General features: G+C 47.6%; 2 protein-coding genes across 2 annotated transcripts in view; both read left to right on the forward strand.

Moving 5' to 3' along the window:
• Positions 1-20,032, forward strand: part of SLC3A2 (solute carrier family 3 member 2) — a 44,930-nt gene extending 24,898 nt beyond the window's left edge. The window contains exons 2-10 of the mRNA XM_029209142.1: positions 14,027-14,464; positions 14,863-15,036; positions 15,623-15,717; positions 17,337-17,405; positions 17,511-17,569; positions 17,720-17,900; positions 18,013-18,156; positions 19,310-19,393; positions 19,518-20,032. Of these exons, the coding sequence (XP_029064975.1) occupies positions 14,027-14,464; positions 14,863-15,036; positions 15,623-15,717; positions 17,337-17,405; positions 17,511-17,569; positions 17,720-17,900; positions 18,013-18,156; positions 19,310-19,393; positions 19,518-19,880 (1,607 nt within the window). The 3' untranslated portion in view covers positions 19,881-20,032. The remainder of the gene's footprint in view (positions 1-14,026; positions 14,465-14,862; positions 15,037-15,622; positions 15,718-17,336; positions 17,406-17,510; positions 17,570-17,719; positions 17,901-18,012; positions 18,157-19,309; positions 19,394-19,517) is intronic.
• On the forward strand, positions 2,228-3,142 carry LOC114887417 (40S ribosomal protein S4, X isoform-like). The gene has a single exon (XM_029209143.1). The coding sequence runs from the start codon at positions 2,246-2,248 to the stop codon at positions 2,948-2,950; it is 705 nt and encodes a 234-aa protein (XP_029064976.1). The 5' UTR covers positions 2,228-2,245; the 3' UTR covers positions 2,951-3,142.
• Positions 20,033-27,485: the final 7,453 nt, after the last annotated feature.

Below are 27,485 nucleotides of genomic sequence, written 5' to 3' on the forward strand. Positions count from 1 at the left end.
TATTTTCAATTCTACAGGCTTTTGCAAATTGCTCACCTAGAGAGATTGTACCAGTTAATGTTGTCACTTATGCAATTTCATGTTCTTGTCATCACTTGGTTCAGTCAGATGTTTTAATATTGCCAATCTGATGGACATAAAATTATATTTTGTTGTGATTTTAATTTGCATTTTCTTGGTTACTACTAAGGTTATGTAATGTGTCAAGAGTTCACTGGCCATTCTTTTGTGTATCCAATTTTGTGAAATGACTGTTCGTAGTCTGTAAATTTTTTTTTTTTCTACCAGGTTGTTGGCCTTTTCCTTACTGGTTTTCAGTGATTTATATGTTTCATGCAAGACTCTGTTGTTTTATTAGTTTCAGATACTATGTCTTCTCCCGTTTGTGGCTTGTATTTTCAGTTTGTTATGGTCTCGTGATGCACAGATTTTTCTTGCAGAATTTATCAGTTCTTTTCTTAATGTTTTGTGCTTTTGTGTCTTGTTTAAGAACTCCTTCCTTACCTTGAAGTCAGAAAGATATTCTAATTTTTTTTCTAAAAATTTTAAATATTTGCTTTTCATACTTAGGTCTTTTAATCACTTGGAATATATTATTGTGTTTACTTTTAAATAGTGACCTAATTTTATTTTTTTCAGCACCATTTGGTGAATAGCTATTCCTTCCTCCAGTGGTTGTAATATTATCGCTGCATATATTAAGGTTTCAAATATGCATGAGTTTCTTTTAGATTTCATATTTTGTTCTATTGGTCCGTTTGTCCATCCCTGTGGCTATAGCATGCTATTATTATTACTTTAGCATGCTATTATTGTTACTTAAGAATATAACATGCTTGGTATATGGTAGGATTTGTCTTCAAAAATATTACTTTTTAAAAAAAATATCTTTACTGTTTTTGGCCCTTTTCTCTTACACGTGTTATAGAATCATAAAGTTCCCAAGAACAGATATTCAGATTTGTATTGGAATTGCAGTGGATAGACAGATTGTTCGGGGATGTCAATGAAAAAATTAACCAAGAGTCAATCTAAGAAAGAACTGGAAAATTTTATTTAAGCCAACCTGAGGATTATAACCCAGGAGACAGTCTTTCAGAAAGCTCTGAGGACTATTCCTCTGTTAGAGATCAAAGCACAGTTTTATAAGTTTTTGAGACAAAGGGTCATACATCAAAGTAACATAGTCCAACAAGGCAGAGTTGTGAGTTATTGTGACCCCTTACAGGATTGAGAAAGGAATGTTATCTTCTGAGGAGTTACCTTCCTGCTGCCAGGAGGAAATTGCTTTGTTTGTTTGTTTGTTGTTTCTTTTTGCAAGGAGGCATTGCTGTGTGTTCTAAGGGGATCTAGTTAACGCATAATGCAGATGCACAATGCACACTGAAAGGGCAGGGTAGTGGCTCAAACTGCAGAGGAAAACTTTATGTTAAATTTTTCTTATCTTGACTTAATTTATTCCATCAGGGAGCATTAATTTCTTTATGACATCAAATCTTTCTATTCATGAATATGTGACATTTCTCCTTTTGGTCTTTACACTTGCTATTCCCTCACCTAGAAAACTTTCTTTTAGAAAGCTCCCTTGTTCGTTTACCTCCTTGGGTCTTTGCTCAAATGTCACCTCATCAGAGATGATTTCCTTGAATAAAGTAGTCTCCTTCTCACCCTCCTCTATCTTTTCAAGGCACTTGTAATCATTTGACATACTATGTATGGTTGAGTATTTTTAAATTGTCTTTCTTTCACTCAGTGGAATTAAGCTTCATGAAAGCAGGGTCTCTTTCCTCGCTACCACCCCAACTCATAGAAAAGTGCCTGGCACATACTAGGTACTCAGTGTTTTTTGTGTGAATGAGTTTCTGTAGGATATTATCTTTTCCTTCATAAAGAAGTTATCTATTTACTGTTAGATTTTATCTTAGCTCTTAGTTTTCATTGCTAGTGTATATGGCAACTTAAAAAAAAAAGACATTTTCTAGTTGTTTGCTACTGGTGTACAGAACAGAATTGTTTTTGTATATTATTTTATGTCTAGTATTTTATTGAACTCTTATTCTAATAATTTGTCTAGATTCAGTTTGATTTTTCTATACAGAATTTTATTTTCTATAAGTAAGAAAAACATTTAGGTATCAGTTTTATTCCCCAAATCAAATTTTAGTTACCTATACAAGTGTTTTGTAAATTATTGATATTACTATTTTAAAGAAACTTGCTCACTCTTTCCGTGCCTAGCGCAGCCATGGCTCATGGTCCCAAAAAGCACCTGAAGCGCGTAGCAGCTCCAAAGCATTGGATGCTGGATAAACTGACTGGTATGTTTGCTCCTCGTCCATCTACCAGTCCCCACAAGCTGAGGGAATGTCTCCCCCTAATTATTTTCCTAAGGAACAGACTTAAATATGCCCTAACAGGAGATGAAGTAAAGAAGATCTGCATGCAGCGTTTCATCAAGATTGATGGCAAGGTCCGCACTGATATAACCTACCCTGTTGGTTTTATGGATATCATCAGCATTGACAAGACTGGAGAGAATTTTCGTCTGATCTATGACACCAAGGGTCGCTTTGCTGTTCATCGTATTACACCTGAGGAGACCAAGTATAAGTTATGCAAAGTGAGAAAGGTCTTTATGGGGACAAAAGGAATCCCTCATCTGGTGACCCATGATGCTCGCACCATCCGCTACCCTGATCCCCTCATCAAGGTGAATGACACCATTCAGATTGATTTGGAGACTGGCAAGATTACTGATTTCATCAGATTTGACACTGGTAACCTGTGCATGGTGACTGGAGGTGCTAACCTGGGAAGAATTGGTGTGATCACTAACCGGGAGAGACATCCTGGTGCTTTTGATGTAGTTGATGTGAAAGATGCCAACGGCAATAGCTTTGCCACCCGGCTCTCCAACATTTTCGTTATTGGCAAAGGCAACAAACCATAGATCTCTCTCTTCCTCGTGGAAAGGGTGTCCGCCTTACCATTGCTGAGGAGAGAGACAAGAGACTGGCGGCCAAACAGAGCAGTGGAGAAAATGATCTCTAAGTGACGTGATTGGGAAAGTCTTTGTACTTAGAGATAACGCTACATAATTAAAAGCCTCTTTAGTGTTAAAAAAAAAAAAAAAAAAAAAAAAGGAACTTGCTGTATGGTAACTCAATTCTAATGCTGCTTTCTAATTTGAGGATGAAAAAGGATTTCCCTTTCCAAACTTGCTATAAGATCCATTTTTCTTAGACTTTTGAGTTTTAATTTTCTCTCTGGTCAGCACCTTTAATAGTACAAATTTTTTTCTTTTTTTTTTTTTTTTTTTTTTGCGGTACGCGGGCCTCTCACCGTTGTGGCCTCTCCCGCTGCGGAGCACAGGCTCCGGAAGCGCAGGCTCAGCGGCCATGGCTCACAGGCCCAGCAGCTCCGCGGCATGTGGGATCTTCCCGGGCCGGGGCACGAACCCGCGTCCCTTGCATCGGCAGGCGGACTCTCAACCACTGCGCCACCAGGGAAGCGCAATAGTACAAATTTTTGTTTGAGATCATTTACTCTTTTCATGGAAGTGTGATAACCAGAATCTAGATTTCTGCTATTTAAAAATATCTCTCTAAATGTCTACATTTCCGTAGATATTTTGTACCTTTTCTGTTGAGTGAAATGACTAAGAAAAAAGCTTCCTTAAATAACATTTCCAGATTTGAGTGCGAGGGTCTGTGAGAAGAATCTGCTTTAATGGCCTGTTTACTGCTAACTACCATGATGTTTTCTGCACAGAGTACTTCTGACACTTAATGTGTGGGTTTTTCCACCAAGCAATTCTCCAATGCTGTGGGGACACCAACTGGATGTCCTACAATTTCATTCAGTTCTAAAACTACCTGGGGTTGCACAGACCCCACAGGTTAAGTAAGGGCTCAGTCTCACAGACTGTTCCCCACTTCACACAACAATGTCAAGTAGTGGATCTGCAAGTTACCCACACTTCTGAGTTGGCTAAAGATTAGGGGTTCCCACAACCCCCTCCTCAGGTTTGAATTTGCTATAACAGCTCATAGAACTCAGGGAAATACTTTACATACTATTATCAGTTCATTATAAAGGATATTATAAAGGATACAAATGAACAGCCAGATGAAGAGGTACATAGGGTGAGGTTCCAAGCGCAGAGTCTTATGACCCTGTGGACTTGAGGTGTGACATCTGCTTGGCAAATGGATGTGTTCATCAGCCTGGAAGCTCTCCAAGCCCTGTTGATTAGGATTTGTGTGGAGTTTCCATTGTATAGGCATGATCACTGGCCGTTGGTGATTACTCAGCCTTCAGGTCCTCTCCCCTCTGGAGGCCGAGGGGTGGCGCTGAAAGTTCCAAACTCCTAATTACTCAGGTTCTTCTGGCAACAAGTCTTCATCCTGGAACGCACCCACCCCCACCCAGGTCACCTTGTTAACATACAAAATGACACTCTTTACTCTAGAGATTCCAAAGGTTTTAGAAGCTCTTGTTCCAGGAAAGAGGAATGAAGACCAAATTCCTTCCTTCCTTCTGTTGGCTGCACCGCATGTGGGTTCTTAGTTCCCTGACTAGGGGATTGAACCCGTGCTCCCTGCAGGGGAAGTGCGGAGTCATAACCACTGGACCACCCGGGAAGTCCCAAATACATATTTTCTTATATCGCAGTATTACAGCCTGGTATTGCAGCACCTCTGGGAACATGTGTTATTGGGGACTTATAATGGTTCAAAAGAAGCTGTGAAAATCAGGCTGTGGTAATCACTGACTGTAAGGAAAAAGTTTATTTCCTTTCTCAGATTGGTTACATTCTAGTTAGCATTTCATTAGTGTAACAGTTTCTATTTTGAAATAGAAAAGGGTTTCCCTTCTTAGTGATGTATTTTACTTTTTTTTTTTTAATTTGTCTTTAGTTTATCTGTAGTCCAAATTATTTTACAGAGAGTTGTTGAAATTAACCACTTTAGGTCCAGAGTGAGTGGTTATTTCAAATTCAGGTTTCTATTATATTCCATACTTGTCCCTAAATGTCTACTTCTCAACACTATATACCCCCTTTTCACCTTACTGAATATAAAATTTTTTTTGAAAAATGTAGTCAAGCATCTATTTCCCTGCATGGAGCCCTAAGAGAATTTTTCCTATAATTGACCCAAAAGGGAGCACAGATAGGAGCAGGGGCAGATGTGGGTGGAGCTATTCAAATACCGAGTCACTTGCCTTGAGGGAATGAAGGAAGAGTTTATGTTCAGGAAGTGCATATTGAAATCTAAGATCCCAACGTCTCATTATGTGTCTTTAGGATTGTATTTTTGGAAAGCTCTGGTAACATTTAGCCATTTTGAATGCCTGTGAAAATCAAAAGTGCTTGAGAGCTTCGTTTATTAATACGTTTGCTTATGCAAATATATTAATACATTGTCTTATATTAAATACAAATATATTTATTTGTATAAATACATTTATAAGACAGGATTTGAAATACTGAATGCAGGATCAAGAACTGGCACATTTTGGGGCTTCCCTGGTGGCGCAGTGGTTGAGAGTCCGCCTGCTGATGCAGGGGACACGGGTTCGTGCCCCAGTCCGGGAAGATCCCACATGCCGCGGAGCTGCTGGGCCCGTGAGCCATGGCCGCTGAGCCTGCGCGTCCGGAGCCTGTGCTCCGCAACGGGAGAGGCCACAACAATGAAAGGCCCGCGTACCGCAAAAAAAAAAAAAAAAAAAAAGAACTGGCACATTTTAAGTCTGGATGAAGACTTGGAACCATTTCCAACTTGTTTAGAGAACTGTGTGATAGCAGGCAGGAGAAGTTTCTGTTTTTCTTTAAGTGGAGATACTGTAATTATATTAACCAGGCTACAGAGTTTATACCAGCATCTAGCTGGACAAGGAAGATAGGGAGATGTAAGAGCTAAGAAAATTGCCCAAGTGCTTCTGGCCTAGAAAACTGGAAGAATGCCAGTGTCACTCACTGAACTGTGATATTGAGCAGGGGGATTGAGGAGGAGAGGCTATAGGGGATTGTGGGAATGGCAAGATAAGATTAATTTTGAATAAGTAGAAATATAGAACTAACTAAAGATGAACAAAGATTTGGGGGTCCTTTAGTAGATTTGAGAATAAATGGGGTTCTTGAGGGACTGAGGACATGTACAGCGTTTTACTATTACCAGTTTATTATAAAGGATACAACTCAGGAACAGCCAAATGGAAGAATGCATAGGGCAAGGAGTGGGAGGTGTTTGTGCCACCTCACCCGCACCCTGATGTGTTCAGCAACTCGGAAACTGTGAACCCTATCATTTAGGGGTTTTTAATGGAGGTTTCATTATGTAGGTATGAGTGATTAAATCATTGCCATTGGTGATTAACCCAGTCTCTAGCCCCTTTCCCCTTCCCAGAGGTTGGGGGGTGGGACTGAAAGTTCCAACCTTCCAATCATGACTTTCTGATAATCAGCCCCCATCTTCAAGCTTTCTAGAAGTCCACCAAGAGTGGCCTCATTAAAACAAAAGACATTCCTATCACCCACGAGATTCTGAGGGATTTAGGAGCTCTCTGTCAGGAACTAGGGACAAAGACCGAATATATATATGTATTTTAATTGTGTTACAGTTACCCATGTGGGAAAAAAATGAGATAGGCTCTCTACCTTATGCCATAAGTAAACATAAACTAAAGATTGATTAAGGATTGCAATGTCAAAAATAAAACCTTCCTTTTTTTGTGTAGAAAATATAGATGAGTATCTTTCAGGCCTTGAAGTAAGGAAAGATTTAAAAAATAGGACATTAAAGTCCATCGACAGATGAATGGATAAAGAAGATGTGGCACATATATACAATATATTAGAATATTACTCAGCCATAAAAAGAAACGAAATTGAGTTATTTGTAGTGAGGTGGCTGGACCTAGAGTCTGTCATACAGAGTGAAGTAAGTCAGAAAGAGAAAAACAAATACCATATGCTAACACATATATATGGAATCTAAAAAAAAAAAAAAAGATTCTGAAGAACCTAGGGGGAAGACAGGAATAAAGACGCAGATGTAGAGAATGGACTTAAGAACAAGGGGAGGGGGCAAGCTGGGATGAAGTGAGAGTGTGGCATTGATATATATACACTACCAAATGTAATATAGCTAGTGGGAAGCAGCCGCATAGCACAGGGAGATCAGCTCGGTGCTTTGTGACCACCTAGAGGGGTGGGGTAGGGAGGGTGGGAGGGAGATGCAAGAGGGAGGGGATATGGGGATATGGGGATATAAGTATACTTATAGCTGATTCACTTGGTTATACAGCAGAAACTAACACAACAATGTAAAGCAATTTACTCCAATAAAGATGTTGAAAAAAAAAAAGGACACTAAACACCCCCAAAACCAGAGTATACAAGAAAAGACTGATATATATATATATATTTATTTATTTAAAGAAAAAAATTTTTTTTGGCTGCGCTGCATATCTTGTGGGGTCTTAGTTCCTTGACTAGGGATCGCACTCACGCCGTCAGCAGTGAAAGTGCAGAGTCCTAACCACTGGACTGCCAGGGAATTCCCAAGACTGATATACATGTATATATTTAATAATATATAAATATATAACTGATATATATATTTAATATATACATATATGTATTAAATAATACAGGCCCTTTATTTATTTGCTTTTTTAATATTTTATTTATTTATTTATTTGGCTGCTCCGGGTCTTAGTTGTGGCATGTGGGATCTTTTAGTTGCGGCATGTGGGATCTTTAGTTGCGGCATGTGGGATCTTTAGTTGTGGCATGTGGGATCTTCTAGTTGTGGCATGCGGGATCTTTAGTTGCAGCATGCAGGATCTTTAGTTGTGGCACGCAGGATCTAGTTCACTGAGCAGGGATCGAACCTGGGCCCCTTGCATTGGGAATGTGGAGTCTTAACCACTGGATCACCAGGGAAGTCCCGAGACTGATACATATATATTTTTAAAATTTATTTTATTTTATTGATTTATTTTTGGCTGTGTTGGGTCTTCGTTGCTACACATGGGCTTTCTCTGGTTGCGGTGAGTGGGGGCTACTCTTCGTTGCGGTGCAGGGGCTTCTCATTGTAGTGGCCTCTCTTGTTGTGGAGCACAGGCTCTAGGTGTGTGGGCTTTGGTAGTTGTGTCTTGTGGGCTCAGCAGTTGTGGCTCGCAGGCTCTAGAGTACAGGCTCAGTAGTTGTGGCGCACAAGCTTAGCTGCTTCGTGGCATGTGGGATCTTCTGGGACCAGGGCTCGAACCCGTGTCCCCTGCATTGGCAGGCGGATTACCGAGACTGATATATTTTTGATGGATAACTTTTGTTCATCAAAGGACACCTGAGGGACTTCCGTGGTGGCGCAGTGGTTAAGAATCTGCCTGCAATGCAGGGGATACGGTTTGAGCCCTGGTCCCGGAACATCCCACATGCTGCGGAGCAACTAAGCCCGGGCAACACAGCTACTGAACCTGCGCTCTGGAGACCGCGAGCCACAACTACTGAGCCCACGTTTCACAACTACTGAAGCCCGCGTGCCTAGAGCCTGTGCTCTGCAATAGGAGAAGCCACCCAATGAGAAGCCCGCGCACCGCAACAAAAAGTAGCCCCTGCTCACCGCAACTAGAGAAAGCCCGTGTGCAGCAACGAAGACCCAACACAGCCAATAAACAAATAAATTTATTAAAAAAAAAAAAAAAAGACACCTGAGTGCCCATATCTTGATTTCTAATACCATTCTCCAATAAAAGGGACCAGGGCTCCTTGGAGAAATGGCTGATTCTAGGGCTGGGGCCCTAGAGAATATACAAGATGAACCTGGAGCATCTTGCAGTGCCAGAAAGCAAGTAGTGTTACAAAAAGGGGGGGGGGAATGTATTAAAAGGACACAGTGGCCAGACTGAAAGAGCTCACAGTGGCCAAAGCTGGAATAATTTGAGCAGCAAAGCAATATAGTGTTGGATTCTAACCCAAAGTATAAAATAAGTATCCAAGAATACATACATATGTTGACTTATACTGATGTAAATAAATGAATAGATAAATAAATAAATAAGGGAAAAGAGACAAATCTTCCATACAGAAAAATCCCAAATAATTTATGAAGATACTCCCAGCTCTGGGAGGCAGAGCTTAACCTCATACCTCTTGAGTGTGGCTACACTTAGTGACTTTCTTCCAAAGAATGTGATGATAGAAAGTTTTGAGGAGCAGTGGAGATGGGGAAGATGACAATACCCACCAGTATTGTGTGACTAGAACTGCAGAAGGAGCTGACGTTGGAGTACTTTGGTGATCATTTAAGGAATCATTTAATCTCTTATCACCAATTAGCCTTTTGATGAGATCAGTATTCTGTCTCTGATCAGTTGAATATCTTTTGTTTTTAAAGTTGAGATTTATTTTTTTTTAAGTTGAGTTTGTTTTTTTGTTTGTTTTTTGGCTGCGTTGCATCTTTGTTGCTGCGTGTGGGCTTTCTCTAGTTGCGGGGGCTACTCTTTGTTGCGGTGCACAGGCTTCTCATTGTGGTGGCTTCTCGTTGCGGAGCACGGGCTCTAGGAGCACGGGCTTCAGTAGTCGTGGCTCGTGGGCTCTAGAGCGCAGGCTCAGTAGTTGTGGTGCCGGGCTTAGTTGCTCCACGGCATGTGGAATCTTCCTGGACCACGGCTGGAACCCATGTCCCCTGCATTGTCAGGCAGATTCTTAACCACTGCGCCACCAGTGGTTAAGAAACTGATCAGGGAAGTCCTGATCAATTGAATATATGATGTCATCTATCCAAGGGTAATATGTTAAAAGTACTTCTCTAACTCTTCCATAACTTGATCTGCTGTATCTCTGGTGTTTCTCTTTTAATACTTGTTTGCATTAGAGAGAATGGCTTGCTGCAGTGTTGTTCATTTGTCCATTGTGAGTATGAGATACTTTTCAGATGTTTTCATTTCTCTTCTTCTAAGAGAAGGCTTTGGTTGGCGTTTCCTTTACTCTTTCTGGCTTTTATCCCCCCTCACGTTCCTCACCCTTCACTGAGACAGCTCTGACAGTTCTCTTCAGCAGCCAGTGCCCCTTCTGCAGGATTTGTAGTAAAGTAATATTTCAACATCGCTTCTTCTAATAACAGCTGCCAAGTGGGCCCCTTTGGTTGGGGTCAGCCTCCTTCTCTGCTTTCATCTCAGCTGCACTTTGGCTTCCGAATGCTTGGTTCCTTAACTTCAGCCGTCATCCATTTTTCAAATGGCTAAACTCAAGGCTGATGGGTAGTTTAGAGGCAGAGCCTGAATGCTTTTTATCTGGGTGTTTTGGAATTATGCCTTCAGCTTTGGCAGCGTTGCCGTGTCTGTTGGACAGTCTCCTAAGTTTCTAACTATCCTCCCATCTTTGCTCTGTCTTTGGAATTCTTTTTTTTACGCACTGAGGGGAAAAAACTTCCATATCTTTTGGCTAAGATCAAGTAATCCTCACTTGTTGGGAAACAGGTGACATGAATTTTTTCAACAGGGGATTAGAAAGGAACTTTCTCTGTGCACTTGGTCCTCTGAACTTAAGGGCCCCACCCCCATCTTCTGAGTGAGTGTAAAGTCCTGAAGGCTTGTGGCCTCATTATTTGTCCTTATTGGCCTCTGGACTCTTGAACTGCTTTTTTCTTTGCTTTGTCCTAGCCTTTTCTTGAAGGCTAAATTCTTCTTGAACACATTATATACTTTGAATTCTACAGTAAATACTAAGTTTTATATTTAGCAACATGCACTGTAGGATCTGAGGATCTCGAGTCACCTTCAGTCCTCTTCTCTGCAGTCTTGCCCTGTTGCTTTTCTGTCCTCTCCTTCACCCAGATTTATTCTTTGTTTTATTTGGTTGAACAGTTACAAGTTTTGGTTTGTTTTCCTACATAAACAGCTTCATCTTGATACCATACAGTGTTGTTTAAATTCCTTTTCACTTTTATCCCTTTACCTTCACATGCTACTTTTGTTTTTGCATTTTATTATCTATCTGTTTATTTATTTATTTATTTTGCGGGACTCGGGCCTCTCACTGTTGTGGCCTCTCCCGTTGCAGAGCACAGGCTCCGGACACCCTGGCTCAGCGGCCATGGCTCACGGGCCCAGCCGCTCCGCGGCATGTGGGATCTTCCCGGACCGGGGCACGAACCCACGTCCTCTGCATCGGCAGGCGGACTCAACCACTGCGCCACCAGGGAAGCCCTGCATTTTATTTTTTTAATTAAAAATTTTTAATACAATTTTAAAGGTTACTTTCCATTTCAGCTATTACAAAATATTGGCTATATTCCCCATGTCGTATAGTACATCCTGGAGCCTATCTTATACCCAGTAGTTTGTATCTCCTGCTCCCTCACCCCTATATTGCCCCTCCCCACCACTGGTAACCACGTTTGTTTTCTCTATCTGTGAGTCTGCTTCTTTTTTGTTGTATAATATTTACTAGTTTGTTGTATATTTTAGATTCCACATATAAGTGATATCATACAGTATTTTTCTTTTTCTGACTTATTTCACGTAGCATAATGCCCTCCAAGTTCCTTCCACGTTGCTGCAAATGGCAAAATTTCCTTCTTTCTTATGGCTGAGTAGTATTCCATTATGTGTGTATATATGTATATGTGTGTATATATGTATATATCACATCTTCTTTATCCATTTATCTGTTGATGACACTTAGGTTGCTTCCATATCTTTGCAATTGTAAATAATGCTGCTATGAACACTAAGGTGCACATTTCTTTTCAAATACATGCTACTTCTGTTGAATTATTTCTAAGAAGGGAGCAATTTGGGTTTGATTGATAATAGTTCATCCACTCGTTTACCAAACACTTACAAAGTGCCTACTATGTGCTACCCCTGAGCAGGCACGTCCATCAACAAATAGCACAAGGCCCCTGCCACTTGTCTTGAAGTGCCGACACTCAGACAAGGAAATGTAATGAACAAATGAGACGTGAATTGTAGAAGAGATAGGTGCACAGTGGATGGAAAGTAATCCTTTCGGGGGAGTTGAGAAAAGCTATCATTTGAGCTAGGTCTGGAAGGAATTGGAGCTTATGAGGCAGGGTGGCAGAACAGGAAGGGCAGAACACAGAGGGAATGGCATGTACAAAGATGCAGAGGCCTGACAAAGCTGGGTGTGTTGTGGGACTAACAGGTGTTTGAAGGCTGATGTTGCTGGAGGGTGGTCCCTGTGGCAGGTGTTGTGGGTGATAAACTTGGGAAGGTAAGTTGTTAGCTTATTTACCGCATGCAGGAGGGATTTGTTTCATCTTTCTGGAGCCATGGGGGGCTGTGAGTAAGATACTGTGTATGTATGGGGGTGTTATGTTGGACTATCTCAAGGAGAGTGTCTGACCCCACAGTTCTTAACTTTGAGCTTTCATGCTGGTGATAAAGTCTGTTCACAGCCCCTGGTTGGCACTTACTGGAATGCCCAGGGCACCCTGGACTTCTTATCATCATTGAGCACAGGTCTGAACTCCAACCTCTACCCGCTTGCCTGGGGTGAGGGATGGGGATGGGCTCCGGTACGAAGAAGGAAGGGGAATGGCACGGGATGAGCCTTTTCACTCTCTTGGCTCTCCTTTGGTACCTTTTCTATTTCTTCAGATCTTGGCTTCTGCTTTCTTCCGAATACACAGCTATCTTGGCTTCCAGCCCAGGTGGGAGAGGGAGAAAGAACTTATTTCCTTCAGCGCCTCTCTGAAAATAACCCAGCTGGCAGTGCTCAGGAACAAGAAGTTCCTGAGAGTGTTGGCACCTCATGGTGTTGATGTCCGTCAGTCCCTGCTGTGAATTGTCTCATTCTCAATCCAAGGACCTCTGTGGGGAGAAGTTGGGTGGTTTTCAAGGCCTCTGCAGTACCAGCTGCCTCCAAGGCCTAGCACAGTGAAGGGGTAAGGGAGGTAAGGGAACCATGGCACCGTGGGGAGATTGGGCTAATGTGTGGGAGGCCCTGCAAGGAGGGGAAGATTCTGGCCATGGCAATCTTCTGATCTGGTGTAAGGAAAAGGTGGGTGCCTCTAACTGAGGCCCAGCCCCAGAATGTTGTCAGCCCCGAGGCTGTCCATCCATCTCTTTTGGATGTCCGATTCCTAGCTGCCCGACATCCTGGGGCCAGAAAGTGGGGGTGGGGTAGGGTAAGATGGGGAGTGTCAGCAACTGTCCTGTCCAAACAGATTTATCATAAAATATCATGGGGAAGGCTAGATTAGGGTTAATTCACTAAAGTTAATAAAGCACAGTACTGTAGTGGGCACTCAGTAAATTGTTGCCGCGTGATGAATTAATTGAGCTAAATTCAAGATATCTTGAAAGAGTGGGAGTAGCCCTGCGGGGAATCGGAGGTCTAGCGCCAAGTCCCAGAGGCCTGAGAAGACAAGGTCTGGTGGGGGAAAGGGCTGAGTTGAGTTTGATTGGCTCTGAGAGTACAAGTGGCCATGCGAAGTTGGGAAGACCAGGCGGTGGCCTGAGCCCTGGGCCAGGGGCAAATGGGGGGTGGTGTCCAGGGAAGTCACAAACCTTCGGAGTGGGCAAAGAAGGGCCTCGGGACCCCCCCGCAGTGCTGGATATCCCCTTTAGCCCACTTTCCGGCAGCGCGAGGGACCAGCGGGGACCTGAGGCAGGACAAAGCACAGACCCCGCCCACCTAAAGGTGGCTCCGTGCTCAGCCTTCTTTGTGTCCGAACCTTAGGGCTAGACTGTTCGAGGTTAGGAATTGGACCACAAGGCCGTCGGAAGCGAGTTCCCAATATTACTCCCTCGGCCGCCGCCCACCCTTTCAGTCCCTGGAAGAGCAATCCAGGATGTTCCACTTTAAGGGGCGGGCCGGGGCGGGGCTCCCGTGCCCAGTCCCAGAGACCGCGCCCGCCCGGCCGCAGACGCGGTCGCGGAAGCTGAGCGGAGTCACGGAAACCTGGGAGACTGTTCTGGGGCCGGGAGGTCCGGGCAGCTATCCAGCCACCAGCTGACCGCAGGCTGCGTCGTGTTGCCGGTTTCGCAGGCACCATGAGCCAGGACGCCGAGGTTGACATGAAGGAAGTGGAGCTGAACGAGCTGGAACCCGAGAAGCAGCCGATGAACGCGGCGTCGGGGGCGGCTGTGGCCGTGGCCGTGGCGGGCGGCACCGAGAAGAATGGTCTGGTGAAGATCAAGGTGGCCGACGACGAGGCGGACGCGGCGACCGCGGCCAAGTTCACAGGCCTGTCTAAAGAGGAGCTGCTGAAGGTGGCAGGCAGGCCCGGCTGGGTACGCACCCGCTGGGCGCTGCTGCTGCTCTTCTGGCTCGGCTGGCTGGGCATGCTGGCGGGCGCCGTGGTCATCATCGTTCGGGCGCCGCGCTGCCGCGAACTGCCCGCAATGAGCTGGTGGCACAAGGGCGCCCTCTACCGCATTGGCGACCTTCAGGCCTTCCAGGGCCGCGACGCAGGTGACCTAGTGGGTGAGTCCGGGGCTCCCCCACCCCCACCCCCACCCCCACCCCGCGTTCCCCTGGTTTAACTGGTCACCGGCTTCGACGCCTGTGCCCAGATTGACCCAGGTGGTTCTCCACCCTTCCTGGTACTGGTGGCCGCCCCCTGGGACGTAGCCCCTCCTTTCTTCGAAGGAAACCGCCCCCCACTCCCTCTTTCCTGAGGGTGGCTGACTCAGCATCCTCCCTTCCCCCTCCCGGCGCCAGTAGCCTATCGCTGCAGGTTTCTGAAGCAATGTGCTAGTCTCCTTACAACAGCTTCTCTCGTGATCCAGCCAAACCGCCCCCCCCCACTTCGTCTCGGGGAGAATAGGGGCGATCAGGGGCCTCAGGGAGGCGTCACTTTAAACTCTGCTTCTCCATTTCAGGCCTGAAGGGGCGGCTTGATTACTTGAACACCCTGAAGATAAAAGGTTTTGTGTTGGGCCCAATTCACCAGAACCAGAAGGATGACCTCACAGGGACCAACTTGGAACAGATCGCCCCCACTTTTGGCTCCAAGGAAGATTTTGACAGTCTCCTGCAATCGGCCAAGAAAAAGAGTGGGTGTCCTAGAGCTCGCAAGGAAGCAGCTAGGAAGGGCTTGGCCTTCTGGCCAGAGGAAAGGCCGGATAGCTTTATTGTCTGGTTTATTGCTGAGTGGCTCAGAGTTTTCCTAAGGCAGGTACAGGGGAGGTTTGTTAGGCTTCAGCCTAAAATGGACTTGTCACGTGGTTCAGAGACTCTCTATATTTGGATGTGCAGTTATTTAACTTCTGGGCTTCAGTGCCCTTATTTGCAAAATGTAGGTTTTTGCCAAATCAGTGGTTTTAAAACTTGTAAAAGAGTGGATCCTTTTGAAAAAAAATCCAAGTAAAATCTTTTCTTACATTGAACAGGGTTTGCCTTGGGGGTGAGGGGCCCAGGGCCTCATAAGCTCAGCCTTCTCTGTTACACTACCCTCCCCCCGCCTCCCGCCCTGCCACTTGCTCATATCTCTGTTTCAATGGAATGAGTTTTGCCAGGGTTCAAATCTAAGCTTTTGTACCAATAAGTAGGAAATACTCTGCCGACTTATATTTGTTGATTTCCTCCTTTCCCCTCCCCCCAGAGTCTTTCTATCAACTGCCTCCCCCTCCATTGTTCTAGGCATCCGGGTCATCCTAGACCTCACTCCCAACTACAAGGGCCAGAACCTGTGGTTCCACTCCACTCAGATTGACACTGTGGCCACCAAAGTGAAGGTGAGTGTGTTGGTGCCTATGGCATGTGGGAGCGGGATGCTGGGGCTGTTCGGTCCTTTCATAGTGAGCTCTATAAACGTAGCCCGGTGCCAGCCAAGGGGCCCCTTGCTCCTTGCAGCCAAGCAGGCGTGCTCCTCCCACAGGCAGAAGGATAGGCAAACATTGCACCCCTATTTTTGTTTGTTCCTTTTCTGACCACTCATTTTCCTTGTTTCCCTGACTCTGAGGGTGACAGTGCCAGGAAGGGAATTTCTCAGATGTGAATTTTCTTCCTTTTGGGAGAGGAAGCCCTTTCTCTATGGGAATTCTGTCCTGTCTGGTTTCCCTTTTCTTATTTGATGTGTTTTGGAGCCCAGTCTGAAATTGTAAGCATTGGGGTCTTCCTATGTGTCTGGGAGTATGCTGAGTACTTTATATACCTTCTTTAATCCCCTGTATAACCAAACAAGGTCCCTGTCAGTGTCCCTAATCTGTAAGTGAGGAAGCTAAGGTTCACAGGTCTTTAATGTGCCCTGGGATTTGATGTTCCAACTAGTCTTATCTCTCTAATCTGCCTACTCTGATGGCCTAGGCTCAAACTCTGTACCCTGCAGGCTGGGAGTGGGGCTTTGAATGTCATCCCAGCTCCTAATGCCTGGGTTCCAGGACACTGACCAGTTCAGAAAGGGTAGAACAAAAATGGAGGCAGACTCTGACACTTTGCTGGCAGCCGTGATTCTGAGGTAGAATTCTGTTGTCCCAGTTGACTGATTTCAGTTGACTCTTGGGGTCATTCGGTTCATTCCTTGCTACTTGAAGGAAGACCCTTTAAACGTTACTGAGAAGGGAATGTTTTCAGATGGTGTGGCATGAGGTGTTGTAGCCTCAGATGAAGATGGAGACTAGAGGAGAGAGCACATGGATCAGAGAGAGAAAGAGGAAGAGAGAGGCAGCAGGAGTGGGGTTCCATGTCATGTGCCCCATGAATGCCAGGGCTTCAGGCCTGGGCCTGTTCTGCAGAGCTGGCTTCTCTTTTCAAATCTTTGGCTAAACTGCCCTGGGGCTGTGCTTTGAATTTCACTTTTTTATCCTTGGTCTTGGCTCTGACTAGCTGTTTTACTTACACCCTCCCCAGGCTCCAGGAAACTGGGAGAGGAGTAAGTATACTCTTCTTGGGATCTTGGTTAGCATTTTCAGTCCCATCTCTGCTGCTGATTGTGGCCTTGGGCACGCCTCCTTGCGTCTCTGACATTGTTTCCTTATCTGTAAAATGAGTATACCAGCATTCCACACATGCTAAGTGTTAGATGAAGTTACATGAACACACTTTTCTCATAGGTCTTTTCTGTAGGGGTCAAAGGTAAAGCTTAAAAAAAAAAAGTAAAGCTTTGTGATTCACCATGAGGAGGAGTAGAGAAGTAAAGCGTTATATCACTAAGAGAATCAATGATAGGTTAGAATGGAAGGGAACTAAAGGCTACCTACAGGTTTATAATAGAAGCAAGAAAGTGAGACCGTTCAAGGCAAGTGACTCTCCAGAGGCCACGGGGGAGTGCATGGTAGGCAAGATTTAGTGTGGGCTGAGCCCTTGCATCAGAGTGTTGATATCTTTCCTCTGTTCTTTTGCCTCCCTCCTATAGGAAGCTCTGAGGTTTTGGCTGCAGGCTGGTGTGGATGGGTTCCAGGTCCGGGATGTGGGGAATCTGACAGTGAGTACCCTTTCTACGTGAGAAGCAGAGCCTGGGTGAGAACAGAAGCACCCGCCAGGGCCTGGTAGTGTTCCCTGCTTCTTGCCTCTGCTCTTTTCCTTCTAGGATGCGTCTTCACTCTTGGCCGAGTGGCAGAACATCACTAAGAGCTTCAGTGAAGATAGGTGGGTACCAGACCCTGGCTCCCCTAACTCAGCTCCTTTGTGGGAACCCATCAGTGGAGTGTTAGCCCCAGGAAGCAGAGGTCCTAGTCCAGAAAACCTTCTTCCTTTCTTGTCCTGTACTACCCTTGACTCCTGCTCTGCTCTGTGCAGGCTCTTGATCGCAGGCACAGACTCCTCCGACCTTCAGCAGATCCTCAGCCTGCTCGAATCCACCGAGGACCTGTTGTTGACCAGCTCTTACCTGTCAACCTCCAGCTTCACTGGGAAGCATACAAATTTCCTGGTCACCCAGTATTTGGACGCCTTTGGCAGCCGCTGGTGCAGCTGGAGTGTGAGTACCACAGTGGTAGGAGAGGGGGCAGGAGGCCTTTTGGGAGAAAGGAGTGTTGGAAGGTGGAGGCAGAGGCGGGCCTTGGGGCTCACCGGTGCTTCCATTCCTGCAGTTGTCTCAGTCGGGGCTCCTGACTTCCTTCGTGCCACCTCAGCTCCTCCGACTCTACCAGCTGCTGCTCTTCACCCTGCCAGGGACCCCAGTTTTCAGCTATGGAGACGAGATTGGCCTAGAGGAAGCTGCCCTTCCTGGACAGGTATCGCTTGCTGCCTGCCCAGCACAGTGGGGGAGGCTGCATTCATCCGTCACGGTGGTTCTGTGGCTGGCGGTGGACGGGCAAGAGACTTGGGGAGGAGCCTGCGTTGGATTGCTAGTCAGCCACCTGGGCAGTTGCTGTGTGGCCTTGACAGGTTATTTCACTTCTCTGACTCTTGGTCATCTCTGCCGTGATACTACTTTTTTTATAAGGGTAGTTAGGACTGAATGAGGGCGTATTTTTTTTTTATTTATTTTTTTGTTTTGTTTTGTTTTTGCGGTACGCGGGCCTCTCACTGTTGTGGCCTCTCCCGTTGCGGAGCACAGGCTCCGGACGTGCAGGCTCAGCGGCCATGGCTCACAGGCCCAGCCGCTCCGCGGCATGTGGGATCTTCCCGGACTGGGGCACGAACCCGTGTCCCTTGAATCGGCAGGCGGACTCTCAACCACTGCGCCACCAGGGGAGCCCTGAGGGCGTATTTTAAAATGCAGTACCTGGCTCCTGGTAGGAGTTCAGTATGGTAGCCATCACTCGGTAATTCGTTCATTCACTGGACAGCGGGTACTCCGTGTCAGGCTCTGCTCTCCAGGAACTCAGAGTTGCGTGGGGGAACCAGATGAGTAAGAGAAGTACATGCAGCGAGTGCCTTGGTGGGGTAAGACCATGAAGGCACCCGGTTAGCTTTAGCCACAGGGTTGGAGGTTGACACCTAAGCTGGTATTTATAGAACCTGTCATTCACTTATTCCACAAAGCTTTATGCAGTAATTCCTGTATGCTACGCGTGGAGGAAACAAAAATACAGCGGTGCACAAAAGAGCTGGAGGTGGTGAAATTAGATAGTAAGCACATATTGATAAAGATGCCAGGTGCTGATATGTGCAAGAAAGCAGGGTAAGGGGCCTAGAGAGTGGGGACGTGGGTGGTTTTATATCAAATGGCCACAGGAAACCCGATGGAGGCACCTGAGCAGGGACCGGCGGGCAGTGAGGGGCTAGCTTGTGGCTGTCCGGGAGAAGCGCCCTCTAGGCTAGGGGACAGTGTGTGTGAGGCCCTGAGGTGGGGGACGTTATACTTCTGTGGGACTGGAAGCGGGAGGAGGAGTTGGGAGAGCGGCCCAGGTCTTTCCAAGTCCTGTTCTCCCTGCCTCTTAGCCTGTGAAGGCCCCGGTCATGCTGTGGGATGAATCCAGCTTTCCCAACACTTCAGGACCTGTAAACACCACCATGACTGTGAAGGTAGGGGTTTTAGATGGGCAGGGCCTGATCGGCAAGGGGTGAGGGCAGGTGGCCGGTGGGAGTTTGCGCCCCGGGGAGCCCTCCACCCCTTTCTGCTGTATCTTTACCACTTTACCGTTTGCAGGGCCAGAGCGAAGACCCTGGCTCCCTCCTCTCCCTGTTCCGATGGCTGAGTGATCAGCGGGGTAAGGAGCGCTCCCTGCTGCACGGAGATTTCCACGCGCTCTCCTCAGGGCCCGACCTCTTCGCCTATATCCGGCAGTGGGACCAGAGCGAGCGTTTCCTCGTAGTGCTCAACTTCGGGGATGTGCGCCAGCCTGCTAGGCTGGGGGCCTCCAGCCTGCCTGCCGGCGCCAGCCTGCCAGCCAGTGTGGACCTGCTGCTCAGCACGCAGCCAGGCCGCAAGGAGGGCGCCCCTCTTGAGCTGGAGCACCTGAACCTGGAGCCCCACGAGGGGCTGCTGCTCCGCTTCCCCTACCTGGCCTGACCTGGGCCCACTACCCTTCCCTTCCCCTCCACAGGCCCTTTGAGTTCTGGTTTCTCTCTCTCTCTTCTTTTTTTTTTTTTAACTGTTACAGATGAACCCCAAAATAGGGTGTTTTCTGGTTTCAAATAAAAGTCACCCCTACCTGGTATGGCCTCCTCTTCCCTCTACCCGCTGTCAACGGCAGGAAATTCTCTCCCCTTCTTCCCCTCTCCCCCACTGGACCCCCCCCACCAAGTGATCAGGACCAGGGAGGAAGGGGCCTGTCGAGGTCACAACAGCAAGGTGGTGTCAGGACGAACTAGCATCCCGGCTCCCACCCGGCCCGGAGGTCTCAGCTCCTGCTGACTCTTCCTTACCTCCTCAGCAGTGGTCTCCAGCCAAGCGTGGTCACTTTTCCTGTTTTGCAGACTTCACCTTTCTGGGAGAAAAAGTGGGAGTGGGGTGGCCTGTTTTCTAAAAGGTACCTCTAAAAGATGCTGCAGGTTCTTCATTCAACAAGAATTTATTGTGTCCTCAGCACGTGCCTGGGGTCACAGGAAGGAACACAGTACAAAGATCCCTGTCTCCTTGGGGCTTATATTCTCGTGAGGAGATGGAGAAGAAAGAAGATGTATAAAATTAAGCGTATGGTGGACACGGTGGTAGTGTTCAAAGAGGAAAAAAGTAGAGCAGGGAAAGAGGTAGGTGTGTGGCATGGGGGGAGTTTGGGGTGAGGGCTAGAGGCCTCGCCAAGGAGGTGACATTTGAATAAAAGGTCTGAAAGAAGGGAGGGAGTTAACTTGCTAGATGTCTGGGAAGGAGCTCTCCAGGGCCCTGGGTGGGAGCACACCTGACTTTTGTGAGGAATGAGGTGGGGGCAAGGTGGAGAGGCCCAGGGATGAGGTCTGGTTGGCAAGGGGTGGGCAGGTGGTGAAGGGTATAGTGAGGCACGTAGTGGCGGGGTGGCGGGGGGGGGGGAACAAACAGTTGGCAAACTGCACCGTTGGAGGGCACGGTCCCCAAAAGACTGCCCTCATTTCAGACACCAGCTGCAAGTTCTGGGTCCCCATGACCATCAGTGGGTTATTTGCTAGAGAGGCTCACAGAACACAGGAAAGCACTAAGATTATGGTTTTATTATAGAGAAAGGATACACATTCAAAAACCAAGGACGGAAGAACAGGACCCATCTGGGATTGGGAGGGGTCCCAGCGTGAAGCGTCTGATGGTCTTTTCCCGGTGGAGTGGAGTCCTGTCACAGACCTCCTGACTGTAACCCACAGAGTGTGGCCAAGCAGGGAAGCTTGCCTAAGACTTTGGTGTCCAGAGTTTTTCTTGGGGCTTAATCACATGCCCACGTGGCTAACGTTTATTCTCCAGCCCCTCCCGGAGGTTCTGGCTAATAGCTTTAGTCTCCAGCCCCTCCAGATGCCCCGTGTCCCAACGCCCTCATCATAAATCACATCATTAGGGACTTCTCTGGTGGCAGTGGTTAAGAGCCTGCCTGCCAATGCAGGGGACATGGGTTCGAGCCCTGGTGCGGGAAGATCCCATGTGCCGCGGAGGAGCTAAGCCCGAGTGCCACAACTACTGAGCCTGCGCTCTAGAGCCCGCGTGCCTAGAGCCTGTGCTCCGCAACAAGAGAAGCTACTGCAATGAGAAGACCGCGAGCCGTGATGAAGAGTAACCCACACTCACCGCGACTAGAGAAAGCCCGCGTGCAGCAACAAAGACCTGACGCAGCCAAAATAAATTTATTAAAAAATAATAATAAATCACATCATTAGACTGATGTCTGAAGGCCCCAGCCTAACAAAGACACTCCTATCAGGCAGGACATTCCAGGGGCCTAGATATCACCTCCCAGTAACTGAGGGCAAAGGCCAGACTTTGGTGGTGGTAAGAAGTGTTGGACTCCTGTATTTATTTTGCCGGTAGAGCCACAGGATTTGCAGTCATAATGATTTTTAGGTTGGCCTCACAGCCTCAGGTTGAGCTTAGCCCTCTTAGGGAAAAGAGCACTCGTTCCTGTAGGATGGGGCTTGGGTCAGGACTGGGTGTCTTAAGGGTGTCTTGATGTAAGGGACAGATCAAAAGGATTAGATGCCCCAAATTAACGTCGAGTCCTTGTCTGCTGACCCTTGGCCTGAGGGCTGTGAGGGAAGGCGTGCACAGGGCATGTACTCCGAGACTTCAGTTCCTGAGAAGACGCACTCTGCAACCTGCCAGTTGGACCTGAGCTCTCTTCTGCCTGGGATTTGCCTTCCTCTCCTCACGGCCCCTCCCCCTTCTGGCCCACGTCTAATCTGGGCCTCTCCTCTTCCTGAGGCTCCCCACCCCTTCCCTCCTTGGTCCTTTCCCAGGGTCCCAGCTCCAGCCCTCCCTTTCCCCCTCTCCCTCGGCCTCCTGGCCTCCCCTCTGATCCACAGTTTGCATCATGGGGTCGCTACAGATGGAGCCTCATCATGGTTGTGTGCTTTGCAACTTACTGTGGGCTTAACATTTTTAAAAAATTGTGGTAAAATATACGTAGCATAAAATTTACCATTTTAACCATTTTTAGGCGCACAGTTCAGTGGCGTAAAGTACTCCACGGTGTTGTGCAACCACGGCCACCATCCATCTGCAGAACCTTCTCATCACGCCAAACTGAGACTGTCCATTAAACAGTAACTCCTCCCACATTCTTTTTTATTAAATAAAATGGGGCTTCCCTGGTGGCGCAGTGGTTGAGAATCTGCCTGCCGATGCAGGGGACACGGGTTAGAGCCCTGGTCTGGGAAGATCCCACATGACACGGAGCAACTGGGCCCGTGAGCCACAACTACTGAGCCTGCGCGTCTGGAGCCTGTGCTCCGCAACAAGAGAGGCAGCGATAGTGAGAGGTCTGCGCACCGCGATGAAGAGTGGCCCCCGCTCGCCGCAACTAGAGAAAGCCCTCGCACAGAAATGAAGACCCAACACAGCCAAAAAAAAAAAAAAAAAAAGTAGTGGCTTAAAAAAATAAAATGAATAAACCAAAAATTAATTGAAGACATTCAAATTTCCAGCGGTGCTGAGTAATCCTGGTAATACTCTGACCTCTGTGCTGTGGAGAAACAAGTGAGAACATGAACTGGCAGGCCCTCTGAGATCTGCAGGAACTGTACCATTATGTATTTCTCCCTGACTGCCCACGTTAAGGACGGAAGGAAATAGAGCCAGATGCAGTCATAGAAGCTGTCTCGTCAGCCCTGCAGCTACCCTATGACGAAGGAATTCTCACCCTTATTATCACAGATGAGGAAAGTGGCCAGAATGCCTCTCCCCAGGGCAGTCGGAGCTGACAGCGAGACTCACCTGAAATGGGGGCAGAGGGCCAAGGGCAGGTGGCTTCCACAGAAAGGCACCTGTGCTATTCATTCACTCAACAGTTTTTGAGTTACTGCTCTGTTCCTGGTACCATCCTCATTTCCAAATTCAGGGTGAACAAGACCCTGCCTGAATACGGTTTCCAGTCTCCAGAGGACCACATGCTTGGCCTCCTAAGCACTGGAGCCACCTCTTAAGGGTTAAGCACACTTGTGTTTAAATGAGATAACCGGTTAAATAAGATTTCACTTTTGTTTTTCCTTTCTGAGTCATTGTGATACTTCTGTGAGGATTGTGGGGACCTTGTTTATAGGGTAAGGAACCTCTGCTCTTGGACACAGCAGTGGAGCTGCCATGTAGACCCAGGCCTTAACCCCATAGTCAAGCCCCTGTGCCACCAGACTCGGTCTTTCCCCAGGGCCTCTAGCCAGTTACCTGCGGGTTGGGGAGGGAACTGACATTTTCCATTGGTCTTAGTACCAATCAATGTGCTATGGGTTGGGACATAAAGGGGACTAAAAGACTGCCACTGATCTGGGCTTCACTGATTGGAGTGGAAACAGATGTGCAAATAATCACAGTTCTGAGGTAAAGGCTGTGGGGCAGCTGTAAACTGGGCCCCGTGGAGCATAGACAAAGTGTTTAACCAAGGAGAGATCAGGGAAAGCCTCTTGGAGCCTTCGTTTGAGTTGAGACTGAGGCACAAGCAGGCATTCATGTGATGCCCGTAGAGGACAGGGCCACCCGGCTAGAGGGGACATTACGTATAGCCACTCAGTTGAGACACCATGGTGAGTGTGGTTTTGGACCACACTAGCTTGGGAGAGTGGTGACAGCCAACCGGAGGCTGAAGCACCAATGGCTTTAACAGCCATGCTCAAATTAGCTATACTTGGCCTGTTTGTAGATTAGTGGTTCCCACCCTGGTTATGCAGAATCCTCTGGAAAACTCTCTCCCATTCAACATTCACTGAGTTGGAATCTCCAAGGGAGTGAGCCTGGGAGTCTTTTTTTTTTTTTTGCAGTACGCGGGCCTCTCACTGTTGCGGCCTCTCCCGTTGCAGAGCACAGGCTCCGGACACCCTGGCTCAGCGGTCATGGCTCACGGGCCCAGACGCTCCACGGCATGTGGGATCTTCCCGGACCGAGGCATGAACCCGTGTCCCCTGCATCGGCAGGCGGACTCAACCACTGTGCCACCAGGGAAGCCCTGGGAGTCTATTTTAAATTAACTTTCTGCAGTGATTCCCACAGCAGTTTGGGAATCACTAGTGCAACGTTTGCCTTGCTTAGTTATGCCCAAGGATGATGAATAGAAAGAAAAGTCCTGGTTTTTCTCCTGAATATTCTGTTTCATAAGGTCTGGGATAAAACACGAGAGTCCATGAGAAGCTCAGATCAGAATGAGAAAGGAAACCCCTGAGATGTGCTTGGTAGGGAGTGACACGGTCAGGACTGAATTCTGGGAAGCTCACTCTGGCTCGGCTGCTGGAAGAAGCTGAGGGTGGTCAGGACAGGGTGCCGTTTAGGAGGCTGGTGGAAGCTTTGGAAGAGAGAGGCAGAGGCTGTGGGGTTGCAGAGGAGGGGATGGCTTGGACAGATGTTTCGAGAGAAGAAGCTCCAGGATTTCATGATAGCCTAGGAGGGACAGACTTGATGTGAGGGGAGAAGGTTGCTGTGTGGTGACTCCTGAGTTTCTAGCTTAGGAGACTGGAGGAGCAGGCTGGGGCCATGGAGCTAAGCGGGGGAGTCAGGAAGAGAAGCAGCTGTGGGTGGGAAGGTGATCAACTCCATGTACATGTGCTGGGTTTAGGTGCCCTTGGACTTGCAGGTGGAGGTTTCCAGCAGAGGAGGGTCTGCAGCTCAGCAGAGTGGTAGAGGTGGGGGTACCTACGGTGGGTGTGAATGATGTGGTGGTGAGTGTACGGGGTGAGAAGGGCAGAAAGGGGAGGCTGGAGCCCTGAGAACTGGCAACATTCACAGGACGGTGGAAGAGGGACCCGCGGAGGAGGAGGAGGAGAAGAGAACAGAGCCCTGGGGTGGGGGGATGGGAAGGCCGGAGAAAGAGGCCAGGTCAGGGTCAGAGCAGAGTTGTCCCTGGTGGCCTGCAGTTTGGTGACAAGGAGATCATTGGTGGGTTTCTCCAGAGCCCTTCCAGGGGAGGGTGGAGAAACGGATTTTTCTAATGTTAAGGGTGGGAGGTATTGGTAAAAGTTTCGAGATAGTATCTGTCACAGTTCCTGGTTTTCTTAAGCAGCAAAAGAACCCATTGAAAGGCTGTCCGGACCTGCCAGGAGGAGGCAGGACCAGATTTGGAAAATGGGCAGGAAGCGGGCGCCAAGGAGCAGGAAGTACAATTGTCTTCTAACTGGAACTGCCTGGGAGGCTGCCACTGGGGACACACTGCCAATGCGTGTGCGGTTGGGCATAGAGTCTGGACGCGGGCACTGCTGAAGGGCAGAACGTGCTCCACCTGCAGTGGTCCTGAGTCCGGGATGCAGGGGGATCACCTTCTCCTTCTCACAAAGGGCTCCGTCTGGTTGACAAGTCACCCACGTGGTACTGTGTCTGCACTGAAGGGCCGCCCTCTTCTAGTTCATATAAGGGTGCTGGTGAGCCTGGGGTGGGGGGCGGGGCTAGCTATAGAAGAGTCAAGGATGCTTTTAAGGTTTTCAGCCTGAGGAGCTAGAAGATTGGATTTACCACTTACTGAGGTGGGGAAGATGGCCGGAGAAATGGGATTTAAAAGGGAACTGGCAGCTCAGTTTGGGCCCTGTTGGTTTTGAGATCTAGCAGACATCTAAATGGAAGCGTCAAGATGTTAGTTGGACCTGCTGCTCTGGTGTTCATGGCGTTCTGGGCTGGAGATGGGGATTTGGCAGTCATGCGCACGGCTGGCATTTAAAGCCACGAGATGACAGGAGATGACCAGGGGAGTGAGTGTAGGAAGGGAAGAGAAGAGGACCAAGGACTGAGGGCCAAGCCCTTCAGAGGGGAGAGAGGAGGGGGAGCCAGCAACACAGGCTGAGAAAGAGGGCCAGTGAGGTAGGAAGGAGAGTGTGGCCTCGGGACAAAGCCAGGAGGAAACGTCAAATGCTTCCGGGGACCAAGTAAGAGGACAGAGCCTTGGCCACGGTGTTGATCAGCGTGAGGTCTTTGGTGACATTGACAAGAGCAGTTTGGGTTGAGGTTAGGGCAAAAGCCAACTGGAAGGGGTTTAGGAGGATCAGAGGAGGGAATTTGGAGTCAGTGACTAGACAGTGTAGCTGTTAAGGAAGACAGAGAGATGAGGCACTAGCTGGAGGAAGAAGACGGCCAAAGGCTTTTTTTTTTTTTTTTTTTTTTTTTTGCGGGACGCGGGCCTCTCACTGTTGTGGCCTCTCCCGTTGCGGAGCACAGGCTACGGACGTGCAGGCTCAGCGGCCATGGCTCACGGGCCCAGCCACTCCGCGGCATGTGGGATCTTCCTGGACCGGGGCACAAACCCGTGTCCCCTGCATCGGCAGGCGGACTCTCAACCACTGCGCCACCAGGGAAGCCCGAGGGCCAAAGGCTTTTAAAAATTATTATTATATTCATTTCACTATTTAATTTTTTTAAACATCTTTATTGGAGTATAACTGCTTTACAATGGTGTGTTAGTTTCTGCTTTATAACAAAGAGAATCAGTTATACATATACATATATTCCCATATTTCCTCCCTCTTACGTCTCCCTTCCTCCCACCCTCCCTATCCCAGCCCTCTAGGTGGTCACAGAGCACCGAGCTGATCTCCCTGTGCTATGCGGTTACTTCCCGCTAGCTATCGATTTTACATTTGGTAGTGTATATATGTCCATGCCACTCTCTCGCTTTGCCCCATCTTACCCTTCCCCCTCCCCATATCCTCAAGTCCATTCTCTAGTAGGTCTGTGTCTTTATTCCTGTCTTGCCCCTAGGTTCTTCATGACCATTTTTGTTTGTTTGTTTCTTAGATTCCATATATATGTGTTAGCACACGGTATTTGTTTTTCTCTTTCTGACTTAATTCACTCTGTATGACAGACTCTAGGTCCATCCACCTCACTACAAATAACTCAATCTCGTTTCTTTTTATGCCTGAGTAATATCCCATTGTATATATGTGCCACATCTTCTTTACCCATTCATCTGTTGATGGACACTTAGGTTGCTTCCATGTCCTGGCTATTGTAAATAGTGCTGCAATGAACATTGTGGTACATGACTCTTTTTTTTTTTTTATATATTAAATTTTATTTAAAGGTAGTTTGGTG

Source organism: Monodon monoceros, unplaced genomic scaffold (genome assembly GCF_005190385.1).
Source record: "Monodon monoceros isolate NGI ecotype Baffin Bay Population unplaced genomic scaffold, NGI_Narwhal_1 Super_Scaffold_7, whole genome shotgun sequence".
NCBI lineage: Eukaryota > Metazoa > Chordata > Mammalia > Artiodactyla > Monodontidae > Monodon > Monodon monoceros.